The 26,367-nt window shown below is 40.6% G+C and overlaps 1 protein-coding gene across 1 annotated transcript in view; it reads left to right on the forward strand.

Moving 5' to 3' along the window:
* The window catches only part of ATG5 (autophagy related 5), a 156,337-nt gene extending 142,082 nt beyond the window's left edge, over positions 1 to 14,255 (forward strand). Inside the window, exon 8 of the mRNA XM_058019474.1 lies at positions 14,174 to 14,255. Coding sequence (XP_057875457.1) covers positions 14,174 to 14,235 — 62 coding nt within the window. The 3' untranslated portion in view covers positions 14,236 to 14,255. The remainder of the gene's footprint in view (positions 1 to 14,173) is intronic.
* Positions 14,256 to 26,367: the final 12,112 nt, after the last annotated feature.

Consider the following 26,367-nt stretch of genomic DNA (forward strand, 5'->3'; position numbering starts at 1 on the left):
ATTGACCTCATTTTTTTTTTCTGTTAAAACACATTGATAAATGTGAATGGAATTGTATTGGGTTTCCACTATATTTTAAATGAAATAAATATCTGGCTTCCTGAACTTGTGGGTAACATATCCTTTAAAAATTCATACATATTTTCTACATATTTAAAACTGCCACAAGCAAAGTCATAACTCCTCTCATCAGCTAAAGGCCTCTGTCCCCCACTTTAAGGTTCATGTTAACTTTCAGTGTGGAGTTAAACTAAATGTGGAGCTTCAGGCCCCAGTAAAAAAAGTGAGTTTCAGGCATGGGCAACTGTAAACCACTGGCTGCTTCCCAGAGGTGAAGAAATCTCTGTGCCCCCTGCAGACCAGGATTATATTCTCAATGGGCAGTCTCTCATTTTAGCCCACCAATCTGTGGCTAGCAGAAGGCCAGGAGTTTCCAGGGGTAGGTGTCAATGCAATATTCACTGTTAAACCCAAATGGTAAAGAAAAATTAGATTACAGGGATGTAGAAATTATTTGGGTATAATAGAAAACACTACTCGAAGCAAAAATTTTCACTTTCAGAAGAAATTAATTTTTTATCTCTTTGCTCCTTCCTGTCCTGCCCTTACAGTGTGCTGTGGCTGAATCATTCGTGCTGCTATCAGGAAACCTGGGTTCTGTTCTTAGCCCTTCCACAGGCCCAGTATGTGGCTTCTGGCAAACCTCAGACCCTTTCTGTGCCTCAGTTTCCCTATATAAAAATGCAAATATTCCTACCTATTTCAGAAAAAGTGTGGTCCAGTGGTTTAAACCATCGAATCAAGATGTCTGAATTCTCAAACTGAATATGGTATCAATTTCTGCAGTCTTTGAAGTAACTACCCTTAGAGACCCAAGGGGTCGGCTTCCCCTGGGAAATGCTGAATGGCCAAAACCCAGGCTTCCCAGTAGAACATATGTGGTAGTTTCTGGGGAAGTGGTGTTTCTGTCTGGATAAGAGCTCAGCCTCACCTCACAGTGAGACCACTTAAGTGGAATGCAAAAGAAAAGATGGTCCAAGCTTCAGCCAGCAAAGCTTTTGGGAGCTGCTCTCACTGGAAGGCCATGGTGACCTTCTCTCCCAGTGCTTTTCTGCAGACCACCCAGCAGAGCTGGCCTGACTCTGGCTCAGCCATTGCACTCCTCATTCAGCATGTGGAGGCGTAAGGCCAAAATTCCAAAACTTCACCATGCAGGACAAAGGGCTGAAATGACAGCTTTCCCCTTCCCCAGGGAGCACTCTGGAACTTTTGGCCATTTTGCAGCAAACCACTGTGTCTCTCACGCTCTCTCGTCCTCCACTTCTCCTCCATGAAAACGCCCCCAAAGCTTTGAGTCCATTCAACTCAGAATAAGTAGCAATTTGAAAACTTTTGGAGGGCAGAAAAAGCACTTCCTGTCTGGCTCTGTCTCATGGTTCTCTGACTCACTGGACACTTGCAAAGGTTAATTAAATAATGTTTAGATATTCATGATACGTACAGCCCCAGACAAATGGTGTTAACATTATGATGCATAAAACTGTCATTCAAAGAGAACAACCTTATAGCAACAAAGTTAATTTTGTTAACCTCACAGAAATACACATTTTTTCACTATGGACTCCAATAAAGATAGGCAAAGTTTTTACCAGGATTGTCACTAACCTTGTACTGAAAAAAACTGGACTGATTTTTAGGAAAAGAGCATAGGGATTCAGATCAGTAAGTATAGGGGAAAGGGGGGTGCAGGAACAATAAAAACATTAATCTGGTGTATTTTGTTTTTGAATGTGCAGATCCAAACGGAAGCTGAATTTTTTTCAGACAGCTTTCCAATCTCCCTATTAGATATAATGTTATAGTCTTATTACACATGTTGCCTACTAGATGTGCTCTGACTTTTATAGATGTCAACTCCGTTTCTTAATTCAAGACATTTGTCTCTTGTGATCTCTGCGCCTCTGGGTTAGAGTTCCAGCCAAAGAGGTGAGCCAGCTTTGTATTTGCAAAGCAGCCATAAAATCCTCTGGTGCTACATCCCTGAAAACTGCTGCTGCCCGGCAAAAAGGCCTGGATTTTGTCTGTCTGCAGCTCAGCACCCAGAAAGGACATTTTGCAGGAGGGCTCAGTGGACATTCAGGAAAACTGCTTTCAGGACCTTATCTGAAGGACAATACTTAACTTTCACCACCTGGGCCTGGCCCCTGAAAGGAAACAGTCACACTCAATTATTGTCTTTTTCTAGACAATTACTATTTAATAAAACCTCCAGCTGATATTAACTGGTGGAAAAAGGGCTATTTTTAGTCAGGACAGTGATTCTCCCTCACTCCTTTCATCTATGAGTAATGTATTTCCTTTTGCTCTCAGTACCACAAACCAGTCCACACCAGATGCTCAGTATTAGGTAAAATTAAAAATGTGGGCATCATACCCTTTGAAAGATGCTTTGAACTCAAATTAATATACCTAAACCCACTATTTAAATTAAAGATATCCTGTCTCTCTGCTGTGTAGTTTTCCCTTTTATCAGAAGGGGAATTTTAGTCCATTTAAAGGTTTTTTGGTTCAGCTCCACAGACCACGCTTTGACTTAACAACACATTGTAATTTCCTTTTAGCCACAAGAATAAAGGAAATGTATAGAAGCAACACCATAATCTTGTCAAGCACTCTCTTTCGTTTCCCTGAACAAGCCTGTTTGAGAAAATGTGAAGCCTAAGATTTTTAAGATGTTATCTGGAAGATGTTTAGATCATGGAACACTTTTATTGAAAACAGACGTATGTATTTTTATGCATCTACTGATGTACCCACACACATAAAATATATGCCTACTAAATTCTTTTATGGACAAGAACAGAACAGTCTGAAACCTAAAGAGGTTTTTCAGACTTCGGGTCTCTTGCCTCAGCATTTTACCTTTTCCAGACTTTTGCCCCAAATCTGCACGGATACTTGAGAAAGCCCCACCAGGGAAGCAATAACCAGGGAGTGCCTGCACCCAGACTCACCTGTGAGCAGGGCCATGTAACTGCTGTCACAAGTAAAAATGTGGGAGCAGTGTAAAATACATTGATTTCTCATGTATCTCTATGCATATATGTAAAACGGGCTCCTGCATTTGTGCCATTTATTTGTATCTTTGATCTTTTTCAGAACACAATTATTTAAATGTGACTGCTCTGCTTCTACAGCTACAGGACTTGAGTAGTTTGCTGAACTTACTTTACATTTCCTGAGCAAACACCACCCTCCTTCCCGTTCAGTTCATCCCCTCCTGATGCCACCCTCCATGTCATCACTGACGACGTTCAAACTAAAACTACAGGCAGAGGTGTAAGAGCTCTGTCTTCCCTTTGGCACTGAGCCATGGAGCTGTGAGTGCCCTGGTTTAGGTTCCATGGGACCAGGGGCCATATCCTGTCACACACAGCAAGCTGGGGAGGCACCCACACGTGCTCTGGGGCATCCAAGTGCACATGGGATGCTGTTCCCTCTGCAGACCCCAAGGTCTCTCTTGATTCTTGACAGCTCTGCCAAGGTGCTGGTGAGGCACTGGAGGGCAGCTGGGCCCTGGCCACAGCACAGGGAGGGGGACTTGCCAGGGGAAACCCCAACCACCAGGCTGTAGAAATTGGTGCTGCTGAACCTGCTGTACTGGACAAGTGGAGAAGTAATAGTTGGCACTGCTAATGATGCCATGAAAACTACTTCAGGACAAGGCAAAAGAGCAAGTTAAGCATCTGCAAGTTCTCTCAGTGCTGGTTAGACAGTGATAGTAAGACAGTTTATCCCCAGGAGCTTTCTCCTCACTGAGGGTGTTGAGTTAACTGGAGGTGACCTCTCACTGACCCACAGGCAGCATCTGCGAGTGGTGTGCAGCGGTGGCGGCCGGGAAGCACTTCTCCCAAACAGTGCCTTTCAAAATACCATTGCAAAAGGCAACACTGAGGTGAGCCAGGAGTCAGCCACTCAGCCCTGTCCAGCATGGAGGATGCAATCTCCCTTCACCCTCCTGGGATTTCATCCATCTTCATTCGCTTTTTCTTGCGGCCATTTCCTCTGGCTTTTCAAACTTGGGACACTGGTAGCTATTATTCATTCTCTTGTTTCTTACCAGCCTTGCAGCTAAGAGCTGCAACTTCCCATCAGTGAATACCATAGCAGTTGTTTTTTAGGCATTCTTTTAATCACTGATTTTTTTTCTCTGGTATTTCTTGAGCAAAAGCAGTATTTACTGCATTATTACAGCTAAGAAATCTAAGAGAAAAATATCTCAATGCAATGACTAAATGCCATCCTGGGTAACCACAAAATAACCTGCTAATGAAAACTCTGAATAGGAATGAAAATATAACTGAGGTATAAAGAAAGTAACTGTCCAAACCATTTGAATTTAAGCAAGTATGAACAAACCTCTTCATTGTGTACCCTTTTTGTCTATAAAAAGGGTGAAGACATGAAGCAGCAGGACTGACACTTCCATGACAAACAATGGTGCAAGCACCAAGAGATTTTCCAATTTCCAGCTATAACAAACCATTTAGCTCTGGGTAATTCCAATAATTTTAGTCATCAACTTGCAAAACTTCATCGCTCGTATTCAGTTGACATGAATTTGACTAATCTTGTTGCAATGTCTGGTTAAGAGAAGACAGATAATATATTTTGATTTCACAGTAGGGGGGGGGGGAAGCTCTACCTCTTCTCTTCCTCTCCACTTCTCAGTGATTCAGGAAGAACAGGGGAGAAATGGAGCTGTTGTGAGGGGAGAGAATTAGTGTGGGAGATGAAAAGGCAAGCAGGAGTCCTGGTAGCAGATTTGGGCATAGGATCATGTTCACCATTCCAAGGACAGCCCCCAAAACACTAATACCTCAACTTTCCTCCCCAAATATGAGAAGGCAGGCTCTCTAGCTTGCATTAGTGGATAACAATGGTGAGGAATGCATACAAATGTGCAGCTGGTGACAAAACCTCTCAGTTCAATGGAAAAGACAGAAGGAGTCTGGGATTTTGTGTAAGAGGAAGAGATCTAATGACTTCCCCAAGGTTTAACTGAAAGCAGGCAGCAGCGATAGGAGCTGTACCCACGAGTCCTGAATCACAGCCCTTTGTCTCAATCACAAGACCCTCCTTCCCCTTGGATGTTTTGCACTATTTAGGGTAATCAAGAAAAATATTGCCTTGCCCTCCTAAACCAGGAAGAAGGGCAATGAGTTCCAAAGGCATGACAAACCTTGCTATTGCTCCAGAAGCAGAGTGTTGTTTCCTCTGCTGGTCATCTGTGTTGAATCAAGATCAATTTCGATTGCATTGGGTTAGAAAATGCAGAGCCTTTCTTAGAAAAGATGCAAGAGAGCACATCCAACCATGCAGCATGCTCTGTTGCAAAGCCTGCAGAGCCAGATCCAAGCCCCAGTGGCTGTGGAAAACTGCAGTGTCCTGAGGGGTATCAGGGCATCAAGAGAGCAATGCAGATCCTGTCACAGCTAAGTTAATAAGCTTTACATCTCAGAAGGGTGCACAAATTCGGGTTCAGGGACATACACAGTTTCTAAGGCTATTGCATTCACTGCTCGAACTCCTGGAGGCTGCTGAACGTTGTTCCATTATGCAAGCAGGATCTTTCTGGTTTTGCTTAGGTTGGGAAAGGATGTGCTCAGAGTGTCATGAAGAACAGCAAGGATCTATTTTTTGAGATTTTTCTGCTAAGGATTTTCCTGAAGAACAAAACTCTCTCAAGCAACTTCAGACAATAAGTTCTTTAGTCTAAGAGGGGTGTTTCCATCACAGCAGTGAGGCAAAAAAAAAAGCCAGACTTTGTAAGATGGGGCTCCTACCTTAGTAGAACAATTTTTTAAATGAAGTTTCCTTTTTTATCAGAAGACTGTGCTGAGTGGCTAAGAAAGACCAGATTTTTTTTTTCTAACAAGTCTTCTAAGGTATTTCTAAGAAATATCACAATATCACAATTCAGAAGTAAAGCATTATGCAGATATTTTTTTATGTATGCAGACCATACATAATAAGTTTTCCATCTTTGGAAAAATTTCTAGCTGACTGAGCAGTATACATGCATGTGCATGCCCATGAACTCACACTATTTTCAGTATCAAGACCATCTTCAAGCAATTTCTCACTCTTATAACACATTTATCTTATGTAAAACAGATGCATGTCTTTGGGGTAGGCTTTTGTCTTTTAGTCTTAAATTGTGAATACCCCTTTTAATTAAAACGGGAAATACAAATTTCCTCGTTTAGTTCCAAGCCTGAAGCCCACTAGCATAAGCAGCCATCTGCAGATTCAGCTGGAACCCTTTCAGCATCCCACAATAAGTCTGCTGCTTAAATTAAGGATCTTTGGACATGTATAGACTAATGCAGCTCCACTGAGCTGTGCCCTTGCACACCAGCTGTAGGAAAGCTGAACTAGCAGTGCTGTATCCATCCCAGTCCTGAAACTATTTCCAATTGGAGTTAAACAGTTACATTATCACTATTTAAAAGCTGCAGAGCTGATGATAATACCATAATACCACCCTTGTTGGCAATGCCTTTCAATGTCTCTGCTCTATGCTGTGCCTATTGGGATGAAGAACAAAAATGAGGAAAGCAGCAAACATTGCAAATGGAGATTATCAAACTGCACAAGAGGCAAACCGAGGGAGGACACCTAATTATTCTTAATGCAAAATAATTCAGTCCTAACTTTCTCATCAAAATATGTATTTTTAAAAAGTCTTCCCTTTTCTTCACATACCCAAAGAAGGCGAAAGCAGTCATTTCCTTTCCCGATGATGGAAGTGATACCAACTATTATGTCAGTACTAAATGAACTTCCTCCCATCCATTTCTGTCGAGTTAATGTCATCTGACTCAAATGCGATTATTAAAAGTGGGCTGTTCGGTTCCAGCAACTAAAGGCTTGCAAGTTTATAGGTACAATTGCTTCAGACCCCTCCTACGGGTGATCAGAGAGGCTGCCTATTGAATGGTCTCAAAGAAACACATTTTCACACCTGTCAGGCCTAGATTAATATCCCTGCTAATTGCACTTTAAGAACGGCCAATTAGTTCTAGTTATAGAAGCTTTCATGGGTAAGGGGGAGAAGCAGCCTGTTATCACCATCAGGACTCATTGTTCCCCTGAATAGATTTGTGTCCCAAACTGCGCGTGCCTCAGCGGTTTGACTGGGAGCCCTGCTGCACGCAATGACGCCTTTATCCCAGCCCCAAACCCGCTTTAATGATGATGGAGACGGCAGAGGTGACCATAAACATAAAAGGAAAATAAACTGGTGCTATGCTGAGATTACAAAGGAAGAAAATGTTTTCAAGCCAGAAGCGGTTTGCTGAAATTTCTTAATAATCCAAACTTATTTTTCATCTTGCTCTAAAGCAACAGTACTTTGTAACAATAAAACACTTGCTGCTCCAGCAAGGGAAAAAAAAATCCAGTAATGTGGCTGAATTTGCAAAAGGCCGATAAGTGAAGCTGTGGCCTTGAAGTGGCAGCCTGAAGAGCGACACTGCAGCGCCAACACCACCGGTGGGACCCTTGAAAACAAATCAGGGACCAAGGGTTAGTCCAGCCATTGGAACGTGACAGGAAGACTAGTTAATAAACACCAGCTAACCCCTTCAATTACAGCAATAAATTGTTCAATTGGTTAAATGTCCACAGGTTCTGCCCCAAACACTTCTGTGAACTGTTTAATTAGCAAACTCTTGCATCACTGGACAATCAGACCCCGGTGAGCATGGGGGGCGCTGGGCCCTTGGGGAGTGAAGGGCGCTGGTGCCCCACACAGCTCGACTCCGCAGGGTTTGCCTTTGAACCACGCAACCTGCCATGTTTTAACAGCTCTGCAGATTATCCATTCAGTTACACCTTTCTTTAAAAAAAAAACCCAACAAAATTAATACTGTGAGGGCAAAATACAGCTTGGTTGCCATTCTTTCCACATCGGTTTTCTGCATTTCGATAAGGAGCCGCACAAATTGCAGCTTCTCACCTGCCGCAAGATTAGATAGCCGCGCACGCGAGACGGGGTTACGCAGCACCAGAGATACAGGGTACCTGGAAACTGCATGTGGCACAAAACAGACCTGCAGATTAAAAGTCAGCAAGCCTACTTCTTGAAAATATTTAACACACTGAATTTGGAATTATCTCACCGAGAGTTAAGAACACTTGAAACGTTGCAAAATGATTTATCATTAAGATTACTGCTGGCCGTGAGGAGTATTTAGAGAATATTCCTGAGGCATATGCCACAAAAACATTTTAAAATCATTATACAAACCCTAATTTTTGGTAAAAGCTATTTTACATAAAACAAACAAAAAAACCCCACAATAATTTTATTCCTGAAAAAAACAATTGATCACTGAGGATCAATTCATAGTTAAAGACTCATGTAAGTTGCCTTCACTGGACTTTTAATTACTGTGATAAACCACAGATAGTAGATATTGTGTTATCAACTAAAAACCACACACCGATGCAATGGAAAAGAATGTGTGGCTTTTAAGAATGTTTGTATTAATAAGATCCATTTAACAGGAATTTCAGGTCTGAAAAACAACTAGCCAAAGGAGATAAGTACTATTTGTTACGTTTAGACAGTGAGGAGAAATTGCATTTCCCTGATGAAGTTTTCTTAATGAACTAAACCCAAGGTAAATTTATCACAGTTGGGAGTAAAAATACATGTAGTGTTTGCCTGTGGAAAGCTGTAAGTGGTTGCTCCCTGTCTCTCTAGCAATAGTATTTATTTGGAAAATAGCTCTAGGCAGAAATGTTCATTTAGAACAAGTTTTTTGATAACATTGAAGGAATCTACTATTTTACACTTTTCCCTGAGAGGTTGAGCCTGGATCCTCAAAGGATATCCAAAGAACAGACAATTTGGTTTACTGAGGAAGGATGTGGTTGGACTGTGGTCTATCCTCCACTTTGCAAAAATGCACAAGTCATTGAACTGAACTCAGGATGCTGCTGGCTGAACTTGGTGGCTCCTGGGATTCCTCTCCTGAGTACTGTGTTCTCCCACTGAGCCACCCAGACAGCCTCGGCAGTAACTCAAGCTCTTAGATTCTCCTCCAGGTACAACCCGAAGGGACCACATCCACTCTGGGAAAGCTGTAGGTTCAGCGTTGGTACTGTCTCAGGTTTAAGGACATAAATGGTCTTATTTGGTTGAACATGCACATCTGGCACAGCTAAGCAAAGCGAACTCTTTACATTTGGGTTCACAGGAAGATTTCTGTTGACTTTTGGTCACTGGGTAAATCCTGTACAGAGCAATTTGAATTCTTAATATTTAAGAAAATAGTTCTGTTAAATCGGCATGGATTAAAAACTGTTCTGTTAAAAGTTGTGTACTGACTGTTGCAGAATCCAAGGGTTTAATGTCTGTGTCACTAGAGCAGACAATGAAGAACTACTCTGGTGGTTTTTTGTTTTCTTCTTTTTTTCTTCCCTTTTAGTTTTGTAATACTAAGCGAATTAACATCTCTGAAGTCTCGGGGTCTCAGGACAGGCTTTCAGGCGACACCGATTAGCACAGCCTCGCTGAATTAAACAGACTGAAACAATTCAGGCCATTGACAATCCACGGGGGCAGGGTGGGGAGAAACTGCAAATTAGGAAAAGAATAGAGGACACAATACTAGCACTGATGTCCTGGCACACAGGCTTTTATTCTGGAGATAGTTTACAAGCAGTTCGTAACCTTTGGACTCCAGACAGTCTGTAGAACCAACAAGAGGAGGTTCAAGATTTGGTCTGAACTTTCCATCCAGCCCCAGCAGTGTCAATATTTGGAGGATGCAAAGGAACTCATAAAGTCTCCATAAAATGGATGTTAGTGAAACAAAACAAAAAAACCCCCCGAAACTTGTATTCATAAAGTCTTTTTAGACTTTGCCACTTTAAGCCAAGAAGGTATTAAGGAGATAAAAATTTAGAACTTTGGTGTGCTTAAAAGAGGAGTGTCCCAGCAAAAAATCGAATGCATTTTTGTTTAACAAACCTGCAGTTCAAAAGCTGCCTCTTGTTCCAGGTTCCTAATTTCTGATTTGCTTCAAAAATTTTGAATTATAAGTTTAAACTTTTTGCCATTAACAGAATAACTCGTAGAAATTGTGCAAGTGTGACTTTTCTGCCAAAGAGAAAAGTGACTGGAGAACTCACAAATCAAAATTACTTATGTTCCAGGCCTGTCAATATTTCATTGACCTGTCTAAAATATGTTAATCTCTCTTTCATTCAGTATAATAAATCAATTCAGTTATCATATCAAACCATACTCTGTCTAGAGATTATTTAAACAAGATAACCAATTAAAGTTTTGTACTTTAATAGTAATTTTAAAAGACTAATTAAAAAAGAAATACAGATACTTATTTTATTCTGTGAATGCAAGATACTTAAAGGAATCATTCTGTGTGCCAGAGACTTTCATGTCATGCTGACTAGGAAGTGGCATTTGCTATTAACTTAGTTGACAGAGCTTTTGGGCAACCGAAGTCAAATGAAGTATACTGTTAATAAATAACACAAAACTAAAAGAAAAATAGTAGCCTTTTAAATCTCTCATAATTTTGTTTCTTGTCACATGTTTAATGCTCTAAGTCACAGGGAGCTCAATCAAATTAAATGCACTTACACCGGCGCAAGGGTAACTTAAATGAAGAGGGAACTGAGTGCCCAACAATATTTTAACAAAGAATTTTTATCGGGTCAAAAAAACCATTTTAAATGCATCAAATCGTAAACTTCTGTTCTCAACAGAGGCTTCCACTGTAAGCAATTGATGCTATACAGTTAAAATCCATTACTTTATACAAAGCTATCTTCTTTTTAGATGTGGGTCACTTCATTCATCAAGGGAGGAAAAGTTTAAAAAAGTCTCAAAAAATAACCACAAAGAGATAATTTCTGATGTAATTAATGTATCTCCTACTAGTCAGGATCAAAAAAAATTAATTACCAACTTACTCTACCCATACCTGAAAAAGTGAAACCCACTGGTTTTGCTCTAGACATGCTTTCAAAGCCCTCAATACTGAGTTCTGGATTTCTACCTATAGGAACAAGTAGTTTGTTTATTCTTAAAAACCCCCCTAAGTTTTCGTATTTCAAATGCATAGAGGGGAATTTGTATTTGCCATTAAAAAAACAAAAACGAAACCCCAAACAAACCCACATTATTACAACTCATCTAGAGCTAGTGTTTTTTAAACAGTTCAGATTTAAGATAATAATCTATTTTATAAGCCAAAATGATTAATCAAGATGATCATACAACGCTATCATTGCAAAAACTGTGCTTGGGTGAGAGGTCCCTCATGTACACAAAATACAGAAAAATGTAGATTTATGCTCTTATGGAATTTCAGAAAAAAAGATGGTTATCCCATATGCCTAATAACAAGCAGTTTCCACAAAGTTTTCAAAGCCCCCAGCATACAAGATCCACAGTTTTGACTCACCTTATCTATTAATTTTCTGTCTTGTACAGAAAGCTCAAAGTTCCAGCACTATCTTGCCCCTTCATTCTCCATACAGAGTATCTCCACACTGTAACCTCCTGTGTAAAGCATGATCTTGCCTGTTTCTCTCCCCTTTCTCAGAGCCTTGGCACAAAGTTTCTCCAGCTATCCTGAGAAGCTTCACACTGTGTCAAGCACCTGTTCGCCCCACACTCGGTTAAAAAATCAAAATAACAGCTGAGTGGAGGTCAGCCACCCTACACATTTCAGAACATACTCAGACACCCTACTAGCCTCATCCCTCCTGTTTTCAGTGGAAAACAGCAGCTCTAGTAACACGATGCCTTCCTTCCCTTCCCTGTTTGAGCAGGTATTGAAAGCCCTCCTGCTGTCTTCTACTCCTAAGAGCAAAGCTTTAGTCTCCAACCTGAAGTAGGTTGTCTGCAGGAATAAGACAACTCATCCCACACTGATAGCATTTGTTCAAGGAACACAGGTTCAGCAGAGCCAGTTAACCATTAGCTAGTACCCATGCAGCTCATATTACACTCACAGCCCTACCTGCTGAGCTATCCTTATATGAAGTTTAGTTGAAGAGAAACACTTGGGTCAATCAATCTTCTCTGAGCATCACTACAGGGTAACAGCAACACAGAACATCATGATGAACACTGAGCCAGCTCCAGGCACCAATTCTATGTTTGCAGAAACGATGGTTTTGAAATGCCTCACTTAAACCACTCAAATGTTTATTGCCAATAGCAAAAACTGCTCAGAAGGAATTCACAGGCACTAAAAACTCTAAATGTTTGCAGATTTAACAGACATCCCTAAAACTGGTCCATGCAAACATTCCGGTACATTCATCCATAACCTGCTGAACCCTACAGGCAGAAAGCAGCAGCTGTCTTCCTAAAAAATAGTGGAAAGTTATCACACTTCTTCAAATATTTTTTTTTCCTAGAGTCTCACGAGTTAATGATGCTGGTCAAAAAGCTACTTAATGCTGCCATTAGTTTATATCAACCTAAATCTTGACAAAACTTCAGCTGCAACAATACTCTATCATGTCACACAAATAATTTTGTCATGCCCAAAGCACAGGATTTATTAGTATGGACTTTTATTAGAAAACCTTCTAAAAAGCACAAGCAAGAGCACTGTGCCAGGCATAATGGTAATGTGCAGAAAGAAATCTCACCAGCTCAAAGAGTTTGAAAGAAAGAAAGTGGCATCACCTTCCCTTCACAGAACAGATAGAGTGTGTGTTGAGGCTTAGAAAGATTAAGCTCCTTCTCCTGCAACTTCAGACTTAGCATGGCAGCTATAATGGAACTTTTTATGCATGCCAGGTTCCACCAGCAGCAGGGCTGAAACACAAAGGAATGTCAGTCTCCAGTAATTTAGCCTGAAACAGACACAGGAACAGAATGCTCATCTCTCCTATGTCCTGCCCATGATTTTAGCTACCCCAGCTTTACCCCCTTTTTACACCTATACACCCCTCTCCTTGTGACAGTTGGTGCTACCCCGTTCCTGGTTTATATTAATTCAAGATCCAAATCTAGCGCGTAGCTTTCCAATCTTCATAGCACAAATAAGATTAATTTTTAATTTTAAGGCCCTGATTCAGCAAAACATTCAACTACATGCTTAATTCTATCCCTATTCAGTAAAGTACTTAAGTATTTGCTTAATTCTCATTTACTCTGCTGAGACTTGAACATGTGCTTAAAGATAAGCCTCTTCTTAAGTACTTTGCTGAACTAGGGCCTAAACTGTGACCTAGGAGCCAGGAAGAAAAGAAAAAAATAGATCAATAATGTCCAGTGTTATTTCCTCAAAATATTAGGTTAGCTGACTGCAAAAGACGAAGAAAAAATAAAAATCACTTTGATCCAAATGGTACCTACAGCTCATACAGCTGCTGCATTGGAAGAGACCAATTCTATAAAATCTTACTGAAAAGATATCTTCAAAAATTCCTTCTTGTTTCCCATTTATACCTACAAATACGCCTTATGGCAGTGTGTTGAACCTATCACTCAGTCTCAGTTCCGTGACCGGAACCTTGAAACCTTGAAGCTTTTCAAGTTAGTTACCTGACATTTAGTAAAAAAAAAATTTAGAGCAGAATCCAATTTAATAAGTATGGTTGAATAGAATTCAATTTTGCATTATCTTAAGAGAAAATTAATGAAGAAGTTGGGAAGATGCCAGGGAGGACTCCATAGTAAAAACAACAAGGAGAAAAAACTATAGACTCTGGTACTCCACTAGAAGAATGGCCTGAGTTAGTCACCATCAACAGAGACCACATTTATTACATGTACACTGTGTAATACAGTTTCTTGTAAAAAGCTGTCATCATGGGTGGATTCTTGGGCCAGTGTGGAGATAATACAAGATCAGGATCAAATAAGCCCTTGGCAGGTAGGGAAAAAAAAGTCTAAATATCTGAGCTGAGGCTTAGATAGTGGAGAAAGCAAAATATTATTACATTTTTAATTTATTAAAAAAAGGGGACAAATATATTGTCTAGTGTGGCTAGTGGCTTATTTCTGCCTATTTGTCTGCCCTATCCTTATCACCATGAATCATTCCATAAAGTGTCTTCCTCCAGCTGTAAGATCCAAAACTGACCAAACACATCTTTTTTCTTGCAGGCTCACTGTTCAAATTAAAGCTACCTTGCCTGTTTCAAGGATATTGGTATCAATTCCACTGACACGGCCAGAAAGTACTGGGAAGGTGTAAGTCAGGAAAAGCATCTGCAGATGAAACTTATGTCCCATTTCTTCCAACAATCTATCATTTCCTGGCAAAAAGTCTGGTGAAGCCCAAGCACTGAAATCAGATACATGCTTCTAAACTGTGGAAAGATGCTTTCACAGGGTGTGTGCCCATGCAAATGGAACTCAATGCCCCAGATGAATTCCACCCTTGGAGAAACTGACCCATTGGCATTTTGCCAATGTGAGAAGAGTCCCTCTCACAAATAAAGATTTAACACGTGTCACTGACAGGTCTTCTGTTGGCAAGTCTTTCATGTCAGCTGCTGCCGCTCTTCCTTCAGGAACTGCATTTCCTCTGTAGCTGGAGTCCCTGTTTTCATCTACCTTTTGATTTCCAGCTAACAGGAATGCTATTTAATCTTTACAATTCCTAACTTACACATATGCTTAGCCTCACGTACTGTGAATGGTTCCACTGAAACCTGAATTATGGCACATAAAGCTAAAACATATGCCTAAGCATTTGCAGGATTGGGGCCTGAAAAATTGAGTATTTACTAGCTATTACCCTTTTGATGGATCCCTCCCACTGTAACGATGGATAAAAGTGCTTATTAAAATCTTTGAAGACGAGAGGTACTCTGTAAGTACATGTGTGGGGTAGGGGAAGCGGAAGGACCTGGAGATACAGATTGGCACTGGCTGCCCTGGTGCTTGCCATGGAAACCACACATCATTATTAGCAGCTGCAGAACTGAGAAGCTTACATGGCCGAGGTAGCTCCTCATATTTTGGACGAGCACAGCCAGGTAGCAGAGAGTGCAGTTTCTCAGCTCCCACCTCAGTTCAGTGGGAGGTGGCAGCAAAAGGAAGATGCCCATGTGGACACACCACTCCTTGGAAGGCTCTGTTGCAGCAACACCCACGCTCAGCATCAAAATGCAATGTCACCCCTGTCACCATGGCCTCTCTCCTGCCCATGGCCAACACCTGAGACAGAGGAGGGTGAAGAGATGAGAAATGCCTAATCTGTATTCCCATTGTCAGGAGGGTAGGAAAGGTCACCCGGCACAGAACCAGGTACCTGCTGTCCCCTGCTGAGCTGCTGGGGCTGTGGAGGTATAAAATATTTTCTGACAAAAGAAACTGGATCACTTGCCCTGGGGAGCCATAATGTTTATTCTGATGACAGTGAAAGACAGCTTTGATCCCCACAGCAGCCACACATCTCTGATTGCAAGCAGCAAGCCCACCTCAACACACTTACAATGCTTGCACCAGCCTCCTTCCTCCCACCAGGCTGGATGTCAGGCTAATCAGTTTGATCTGACAGATTTTAATTAAATTAATTAAGATCTTTCTGAATGGACTTGATTAGTGTTCCACAGAGGAATCCCCCATGAAAATGAACACTGTCAGGAAAAGCACTAATGTTTTCTCCTCTCATAATGAAAAGTTTCTTTGGTTGTTATTGGATTTTTTACACCATTAATAAAAGCACTTTATAAACACTTAGCATATGATGGGTTTTGACACCCTGTTATATTGAGTTAACAATAGTCTTCTACACACAAAGAGAAGATTTTCATGTCCTCCTTCAACCAATTTTGTTTCTGCCAAATCCAGCATTTCAAATATGGTGACTTAAATCTGATTTAAACAGAAATATGAAAAATTGAGACACAAAACAATCCTGATCACTTCCAGTCAACCTTCAGAGAGCAGCTTCTTGTACAAATATTGGAAACTCAGCATGTGTAGAAATGAGATGTTGCTAAAACTATGAGAGGCTGCTTTGTTTCCTGTGTTGGCTTGTGCAAGAACCAAGAACATTTTTGTTCCACTAGACCTGACTAAGATTGTATTGTATAATTGTTGAAGGGTTATGTATGTACACATTCCGCTTTTATCTGTACAGATGAAGGCATCACCTTACTTTCCACAGCACATCTGTGATCTGCTTGTCTGGGATCTGCAAAAGCTTTGGGGCTGGAAATCCCCTGGTGCTGGTAAGTGACAAATGGGCACAGTCACAGTCACAAGTGGCCACGGTCCACAGGAGACATCCCAGCAGCCAAGACAGGCACAGCCAAGCAGCAGGTCCTGCAGCTGGGAGTGGCCCCTGCTCTATCACAAAAGGACATGTGCTGCAGATGCCTATTGAAAAGTGACATGGAATCCCAAGTTCACAAATAGAAAAGCTCATTGTACTCTGCTTATAGTAAGGGCATCCTTGACTACATGATAACCATTAAAATGCAGTTAATTCTTACCACTAGTTTAAATTGAATGTACTTTGAAAAATAAACTCACCTCTAAATATTTAATTTTCCCTTGTATAGGAGGCAGAAAGTGAACTTCTTTACCTGCTTTTTTTTTTTATTCTCCCTTTTCTCCCTACTTTGTAGGTTTAGTTTAATAGCAAATGAAGCTTCCAATGAATTGCAAAGGATTTTGAATTCAACCTGAGAGGAAGTAACAGTGATCTTGTTGTGACTGAAAGGAGTTCAGAGAGTGAAAAAACCACTACTACATCCACCAACACTTCCTTTTTCCCTGCAGCCAGAGTGGTCATTCAAAATACTTTATCTGGAAGGGTCAAATGATGGTGAGCCCTATGAATTTTTTTCTGACAAAGGCTGAATTGGGAAAGGGAACTCTGAGGTGGGAAGATATTGTATTTGGAATGAAAGTCAAAATAAAGGAGAAATGAAAACAACACTATGAAAAGAACAGAAAAAGGAGGCAAAAAGATTGAAGGCATAAGCTAGAGAGAGAAGATTAAGACACAAGGTATTCTGCGAGACAAACTGAATGAGACAAAACAAGGGAGAAGATTGATATCCTCCAAAGAAAGAAAAGATTCTGAAAAAGAGAAAACAGTGATGACAGGGAATTATCTTATAAAATAAGAAAGAGGGAAGAAGAAAAAGAAAAGGCCATCTTAATTTTTAATACATGACTCCTCTTTGTTTTTAATTTTTTTTCAACATGTCTGTTCTGCTATAGATGTCACAAAAAAATCTTGTGTTCTGATAAGTCATTTACTACAGTGTTTCAACAAACAAATGCTATTACAGCTTATCTGCTGGTTAGTCTGACTCCAGCAGACACAAATGCATTTTCTGGTGTTATTTTAATTAGTCTCTTGGCTTTCTGAAGTTCAAATTCATTTATTCTGAGCGTGAGCCAATAACTAAAGTATTCTCATTGTACTTAGATTAGATTCACATGTCAATGTACAATTTCCATCCTCAAAACCATACCTGGTTGCCGCATCTGTTGCTGTTTTATTCTCATGACCACATTCAGACAAGAAATAGAAATTGGCTGAAGTGTAATTCTGTCACTTGATTTCAACAGAAACATCTATTTTGAGGCATTTTAAGCTGTTTTGTAAATGCCTCAGGCAAAAAAAAGGCAGATAAACAAAGAGGCAGAGATTTGCCTTTGCCAGAAACAAACAAAATAAAAGGTTTTCTTTAATAAATTATACAAAGAAAGATAGGATGCAATAAAAAAGACATAGCCAGGAAGAAAAAAGAATTCAGTGTGACTGACCTTCAAGTTCCCTCTGCTCTTTCATTAACTGTCCACTGAGGTGATCCCTGGCCAAATACGGGCAATTCAGAGCCTGTCATAGAATTACAAGATGAATTAGGGACTGCTGCCACAAATTTACAGCTACCAAGGCCTCTGCTGATTGCTTTTTCCCAGACTTGAAAGTAATTTCACTGGAAACACTCTTACCACGGCCCCAAGATCAGCATCAGGACAAATGAGGAACGGGAATAACACTTTTCCCTTCCAATTATCAGGTGATTTTTTTTCTCCTCTGTGATTTGTACGCAAATAGACATAATTTAAGCCAGTGTGACATGAAAATGCCAGATCCAACATGGACTGTTTGCTTCCTGGAAAACTTCCCAGGAAAACATCAGTTTTCAATTCCCTTGTGGAAAGGTGACTCCTGTATTTTTTGTTTAATTTCTGACTGGCAGAACTTGTTAAATAACTGCAATTATCAGCCTGAATAGTTACTGACTCACTGCACAATCAATTGAAAAGCTAATGCAGTTGAAACTGTACACAGAGAGCTCACTACAGGTGAGTAACTTCACATGCATGAGTAGTGTCACTGCACTCGGTGGCATAACTCATGTGCATAAGTATTTGCAAAACCGGGGCCTCGGATTGTAAACTCACTGAAGCAGAAACCAGATCTTATCTGCCTGTAAAGCACCTGGCAGTGCACCTATCTTTGCCACTACATAAATTAATTATCATTAGCATCTGAATTTTGTCAGCTCCAGCACTCTCCTCCAAGCTCAAACACTGAATTTCTTGCCAGAGGAGTGTTGGTGCACAGTAGATTATAGTAATATGGGCATGAATATTTAACTATGGGTGGAGTTATTTCAAAAATTTCAATACAAGATGAACATGTGTAAGGCATCTGAAAAGTTTCTAAGGTCCGAGGTCTGGGTGGGGTAAGGGAAAACTTTAAAAGTAAAAAATACACTGAATTGAAACCTTGAAATGCTTTGACCTTTAAACGGAACCTTCCTCCCCTCCTGAGGTTTAAGATAAGTTCAGCAAACAAAATTTCACCCTAGGCTTGACACATAATCTCCTAAATTACTAAAGAAATAAATAAACACTTTTTCCTTTTAAAAAAATCAACACAATTTGAAAAGAAAGACAGATACCAATTTTTGTAACTGTTGGTGATAGTTTGTACATACAAGCTTACCTACAATGTAAAGTCTTCAGATTTTAACAGGAAATACATACTTAGAAATAAACTGTTGTGAAATAGCGCCTTGAAGATAAGGAACTCTGGACAAGATGACTTTTGGTCATCTGAAGAAAAGAATAGTCATCTTCCTTAATCATTTCAGACTGATTGCTTCAGTTTGGTAATCTCACATTTCAATAGGTTTTTACTGCTGAATCTACAGAAACAGGGAGGGGGACAGGATGGGATGTGAGAGGACAGGACTGGAAGTGCCAGTCAGTTCACTCAACCCTTCCCAAAAAACCCCAAATAAACCAAAAACACTCTACACAAACCAATCTCATCATTAACTAATAAGTTAAAATGAAAAAAAAAAAACAAACCCAACTCAAAGTCAATCTGTGCTATGCAATTCTTTTTCTCCCTGGAAAAAATAATTGAAGGGAGCATCTTGGTGTTGGATGGTTTCCTGTTAAGTACATCTTATTCAAGACAGCAGCTGGCTTTGATGCATTTATGGGTATTCAGTGCCACTCTTTCTTCTCTGCTTTCTCTTTCTACTTTCTAGTCTTTGCTAGTGGACTATTTAGATAGCTCCTTCAACAGGCACAAAGTACTCAAGCGAACAGTGAAAGCTACTGCACGTTTATCAAAGCAAAACTAAACTGAAATTGAGAAAAACAAACAAAACCGATCAAAAATTTGAAAGGATTAAGCTCTGCACTCAATTGTCTAGGTAAGACAGAAATCCTATCTTATGAACCCTGTGCCAGCAAAGACATTATAACTGTAATCACAAAGATTCTGATTAACTTACATATTACACAAAAAATATTGTCTCATTAAAATGAAAAAAGAAAGTGCACTATTTTTTATTCTGGTCTGAGACCTGCTTGGATACGTATGGACACAAGAACTCTTTACTTGCTACCTTATGACATTGCTATTTAAAAGCTCTTTTTCTTTTATTTTCCACAAAATTACAAAAGCTCCACAAGTCAGCTTCTGGTGGCACATCTTTCCTTGAATTCTTAGCTGGGTCCACAAAAAAAAAAAAAAAACCACAAAAAACAAACAAACAAACAAACAAACAAACAAAAAAAAAAACCAAAAAAACCCCCCAAAAAAACTAGAAGAAATTTTAGCATTTTTACAGGAGTCTGATGCCAAAGTCCTACCACATAGAGCAGTACTTTAAGTCAAAGAAATAATAGTGTTTTTCATGTTGATGACAAAAAAGGAAGGAATACCAAATTAAATCTGTGACAAAAAGAATTAGTGCAATAAGTGTATGATTAAAATACAAACAATGACAATGAAATCTAATCTATTCTAAATCTTTACTCTTACCCTGCTTGTGTTGTGTAATAGAAAACTGAATACACTCAGGATACCTCAGCCCAGAGAGAAGAGTCTTTCCTCACATAACATACACCACTTTGCATCTAATACCTATGTACATTTGAAAAAAAAGAGAAAAGGATTTAACTCCCAAGAGTGAAAAAAAGCACAGCTGATAACTTGACTACGAAAGCACTTCCTTAAATTGTGCATCATCTTGAGGGCTTCATCCACCTCAAGAAGCCATCCTTGGTGGCAGCTACTTACACAGCTCTTTCTTCCTGTGGAAACCACTAAGTGGAAACCTCACCTTGGATATAGGTCAGGACATGAAGTGTGGTCGGCTGGTGAGTGCCTGGGGCAGGTGTGAACAAGGGCCAGCTGGTGGCTTTCACGCTGAGACCTGCGCCAACACTTGAGAGTCTTTATGAAGTGAGAAAGTAGAGCAGAAGCTCAGAGAGTACATCTTTTAAGCAGGATATTTAGGAGCCTCTGCAATCCTTTTACCAGACACACAAATGCAACCTAGGCTGCTTGCTGGTTTTTTTTTTTTTCCCTCCATTCTAAAAATACTAACCCTCCTTCTGAACTAGTTGGAAGGGACTTGTGAAGGGGTGGAGTAAGGGAAATCAGTGCACAAGTCACCTTTCAGCCACCTATGACATCAGCCTGCTGCCCTGATTCCTTCATTAATACCTTTGAGCTGAAAACAATGGGCCTGCCATTAAGCACCACACAGTTCGAGATAAGAAAGCCCTAAGCAGATAATAATCGGTGCATTTAGCTGGATTTCAAACATTCAGCTGCTTAATCATTTCTTCCTCACTGCATGCTACCCAAACACACGGGGAATGCTTTGGATGCCTTGGGCTAAGGAAGAAGGGGCTGGGGTGTGGGGAAGAGGAGGGAGAGAAGGGAGCCACAGGATGGGGGCTGGGGGGAGAGGGGGATTTCATTGGCAATCCTCTCCCTGGGAAATGAAAACATTTCTTAATTGCCATTAGGGAAATAGGTTAAATACAGGCTTGGTAAGCTGCTAAGGGCTGGCTAACAGATTAGAGGGGATGGCTGTTGAAGTATTCTCATTTCCATTATATGACAGAGCAGGGAATTTTTATTTTCTTAATAGTCTTCAGGGACTGTTCCTGTCAGGCACTGGGTGTGAGACTGCTAGTTAGATTTTAACTAGTCACCTTCCAGCTGAGGAAATGAGGCCCAGTTCTCTGGCCCTGAAGTGACTGCTTTCCTGTCTCATCCAAGGAAACAGAAACTGCAGGACATGCTGACGGGGAAGGTATTGTAACACCTGCTGGCTTTGCTCACACGAAATAACAGTGAGTAATCACAGAATCAGAGAAACTAAAGGCATGATGCAGCATACCTGTCACACAGGAGGAGGGGAAAAAAACACCTCAGGATCCCCAAACACTGAACAGACTCACGAGCTGAGCTTGGGTTTACCAGCAGTCCTCAGCAACTCCTCACCTTGGAAACCTTGGGAAAGTGTGGGCAAATTAAAAATCTCAGATGCCACTGCCTGCCTGCTAAGATCCTAAAAGCCTTGTCCTTCTCCACATTGTCCCAAGGCACCTCCTTCAGGCAGGTGCTCTTCCTGCTCACTTGTAAGTTCCTCAAAAGCCCCACATCTAGCTTATAAAGAGGATGATAAAGTTTTTAGTAAACTGATTGTGAGCAAACGGAAATCAAGTTTTCTTGTAAATGGGCACAGCCTTTATTCATCCACAGAAGTAAAAAGCAGCTACAGGCAGTACACACAACAAAGCTGAGACACCATCCTGTAATCCTGCGTCATGCAAAACTCCCTGGGGCATGAGTGGGAGTTTTATCTGAGTAAGGTCTGAGTTTTTTAAGGAAAGTCTTTGTTCTGGGGCTCCCTGAAGCCAATATAGTGAACTATTCAAACGACCATGGATTGTCAGGTAAGTCGACAGGGGGTCATTTGAAGAACAAGTTTCTGGCAGCAATGCTGGTTTAAAGCAGTTGCTGCCACCTCTCTCTTTCTACCTGCTGATATATTTACCTTCCCCCACCCCAGTCTTCCCCAGTGATAAAGACACAAGGGTTTGTTCAGCTGTGAGCAAAATGGACTAAGGAACTACTCTGGCTGTAAACTACCCTGTCTGGGAACTCTTCCCCAAGTTTTAATTTAGGCTTATTAACTGTTCTGAGCCAGGGAACACTGTGGCTGTCATTTAATAAACAAGGAGCAGGGACACACCAGCTACAGACACAGCTGCAACCATCCTGTGGCACTTCAGACTACTCACCCAGGAGGGGCCACGTCACATGTCACAGCATCAAACTCCTTCACAGAAATGTTATGCAAGTCACCTACAGCAACTGTGTCCAGGTATCATCCAAAAGAATGCTGGATGAGTCAGGCCACAGCTGCTAGCAACCCTCCCCACCAGTGCAGTGTAGATATCCAGCACCCAAGGCTCCTGTGCCCAGCAGGCCAGCATCACTAGCCCAGCAGCTCAGAGACTGATTGTTAAAGCTGTTTTGTCTCCTCAGGGAAAAAAACCAGCCTGGAGCGATCTCCACCATCTTTTGACATACCCACTGTGTATCCTTCTGCATCATCAGACATCTATCTCAACACACTTCAAAAGTCTGGTGCTAACTGTTCCATCTTAACAAATGCAAACTTTTGTGTTGCTAATGTCTGAAAGAGATTGATAAATGTGTTGTAAATGCTGGCTGTAAAGGAAGCTGTGAGAAAACTGACTCAAACTCTGGCATATGAAGATGGGTGAAAAATATGCCACCCCCGCTTCCTGCCCATGCTGGAGGCAAACACCAGCCATGAAATGTAGTTTGGATGTTCTCTCTTCCATGTAAATGTGCTTGCACAAGATGAGACCCAAAGCACGCTTACCTGGGTGTACAGACTGTGTAACAGCAGCCACTTTGCTAGCAAATGGTGTTGAAGGGCATTTGCTCAGCTCTGCTGCTACCACAGATTCAGCCAGCATGGGCAGAAAGCCCGTTCATTTACACAGCACCAGCCTGTGTGTCACTTGGCTGGTAACTCCATGGACCTCATTTGCATGGAGTGTATTTCCCAGGAACACTTTGGGTCTTGATCTGATGTCAATAAGAAATGGAAAAGCATCTCACTTGGTTCTGCCTCCCTTTATCAGCTCTCATTCAAAACTGTTTGACTGTTTCTCATACATAGAAATTATCTATGAATGAAAATTAAACTACCCTGAGCTGGGGAGTCTTCCCAGATGATCAAAGAATTGATTACATACACCAGGACAACTAGGGAACCAAGGTTATAGTGCGCTTGTTCTAAAGAGCCTGGGACAGATCCTTCACTTCTGCCAATCATTTCAGGCCAGAAGTTTTCAATGCACGGTTTTCCTGTGACCACCTATTTAGTCACAGACATTCTGAACCAACCACAGCAGTGCACAAAAGACAATGGAGTAAAGAAAATACAACTTCGTCTAGTGGCTGCACACAATGTCCTTAGCAACTGAAGGCAGCTGCTCTGGCTGGGTGTAAGAAACACTGGTTCAGGTCCATGGAAATCAGTGGCAAATTGTGCCTTTTGTATGAAATTCTATAATAACACTGAAATAAATTTCTTTAAAAAGAATTATTAACATAAGGTTCATTTATGCTGTAGTGCTGGGGGAGGTTTGTTTGTTTGGGTTTTTTGGGATTTTTTGGGTTTTTTTTTGGTTGATAGAGAACAGGAGAACAGTGGAGAAGTAAAAGAAGAGTCTACTGTATCTCAGAGTTTCTGACAAGACCTTTTTTCCAGCATAGTTACAGCTCAAGACTGTGCACCTTTTATTTACACTTGGACATGCAAGTGTTAGCCTTTCCAAACACGACCACGCTATGGTGCAACCCCTCTTGGCAAAGAGCACACATTTATTCATGTCCAAGACCATCTGAGTGCCTCTGAAAGACACTGCAGGCTAAGCCAGCACAATTCTGCTTCCCAATGAAGAAAAAAGATGCTGTCTTAAATGCCATAGAAAGTCAGTTAATGTGGTTTTTTCTGTCCTTAGGGAAAGGAGAGGTACTGTTCTGAAGTACCAGTACAGTGGCAAATAGTGGATACACTGTGCTGAACATGAAGTACTTTCCTTTACAACCCAAGTAGCATACAGGTAATTTGTCTCTTTCTGCAAGTTATGACAAGTCCAATGACTCTGAACGCTACCTTTGGTTTGAGGCACATGAATTCTCATTCCATCAACCCTCTAGCATGCACATTCCTGTAATATAACAAATTCCTTTTCCCTACTTATTGCATAGGCATTTATACTACATGTAAATATAGAATTAATGTGTCTATATTAATGAATAGTCTCCAAAATAGTATCATAACATCAGGGGGTTATCCTTCATAAAATTAATAGGATCAGTGGAAGAAGTGGCTTTGTTGTAAGCGTGGAAGCTATTGCTGCAAACAGGGCTCCTGATTCCTAAATATAAATAACTCCAGATAATTTTTCCCCTAAGTTATTATTTACAATTTTTTCCATCTCATGCATCTATAGAGAACATCTCTATTACAGTATCATATTCTACAAGAAGGAAAATTACCCTCATCAGCAATTCTGGAATCTACCATATTATTAATTGCATCTCAAACCACATTTGGCAAACCAAAAACTTTGAGTAATCCTGGACAAGTAGTTGGACAGAGGTCTACTTATAATTACATAAAAATGTTGTGCTGGGAAATAAGTTGCTTGTGAATTAACTATTACGGATAGACCATTTTTCATCAAGATGTTACTTGCATCCAGTCCTTTACACCAAATGAAAATGAGGAACAAATGGACTATATGCCACAATGGATGAAAATCATTTCAGCTACAGCAGAGCCACTGCACTGCAGCCCAGTACAGACACAACAGCTAGAAACTAGATTAAATCAAAGAGAAACAAATTTTAAAGACAAAATATTATTTTAAACAAATAATAAAGTGAACAGTCTGACACAGGGGGTTGTCTGCGTTACTTAATGCCTTTAAAACAAGATTAAATGGATTCCTAAATATAAGCACATTCATTTAGGGTATGACAACTGTGCAGGAATTACTGGGTTAATTTCTATTACTGATGCTCTGCTGAAGATAAAACTATGTGATTGTAACAAATTTAGGCTTTAAATTCTCTAGGTATGGGGAATGCAATCCACCACTACTTGTGATGTAACAAAAAACCTCCCTCAACTATTAATTAGAAAAGGAAAATTAGCTTTAAAGAGCTTTTCATTATTCAAGTACAATTCTTTTTCCTGCTGTCACCCTCCTATCCCCCCATTTATTCAAAACACTAATACACAAGTTTATTTTACCAGATTAATATGGGACTGACTTTGTGCATGAAAGGAAAACAAGCCTGAGTTCCTATAAACCTTTCAAACTTTCATTCCACCTCCTTCCCAGTTTGCACGGAGGAGTCTATTTTACAACTTTATCCATGTAATGATCCTTGCAGCCTGCTTCTTCATGCCAGAATTTCTCTTTGAAGTTTGCTCTCCCATTAGTGTCTCAGTGTAGGTATTCAAACTGATGGCGCAAGCACAGCACAACTCCAGAACTGTCCATGTTCCATCAAATACAGTTGTTTCATGTTGCTCGTGATTTACAGTCTTAATTAATGCTCCCAAAGAAGAAGAGAACGTCTTGGTGGAGCATCCCCCTTCCACACACATGCACACACACACAGAGCTCTCCTTCCTTTTTTTTTTTCCTTTTGGTACAAACCAGCGCTCTCAGGGTTTTGTTGGACATTGTGCAGGATGGCTTTGCCAAGTAGAATGGAACACACTTAATACTTTTCCTTTATAACCTTTGCAATAAATCAGCTACCACTCCACTCACACGAGAACGGCCATTAGTGTCCTGTCCCCTCCCCCAGCACTTCCCGAATTTTAAACAAAGTAGGAATAAACTGAAGCTGAGCAGAGCCAGCAAGCCCAGTAAATCAGTTTAATGAGAACTGAATCAATCCTGTGAAGTCCACTACTGAACAAATAAGGTGGACAGGA

The sequence above is a fragment of the Melospiza georgiana genome, chromosome 3 (assembly GCF_028018845.1).
Source record: "Melospiza georgiana isolate bMelGeo1 chromosome 3, bMelGeo1.pri, whole genome shotgun sequence".
Taxonomy (NCBI): Eukaryota; Metazoa; Chordata; class Aves; order Passeriformes; family Passerellidae; genus Melospiza; species Melospiza georgiana.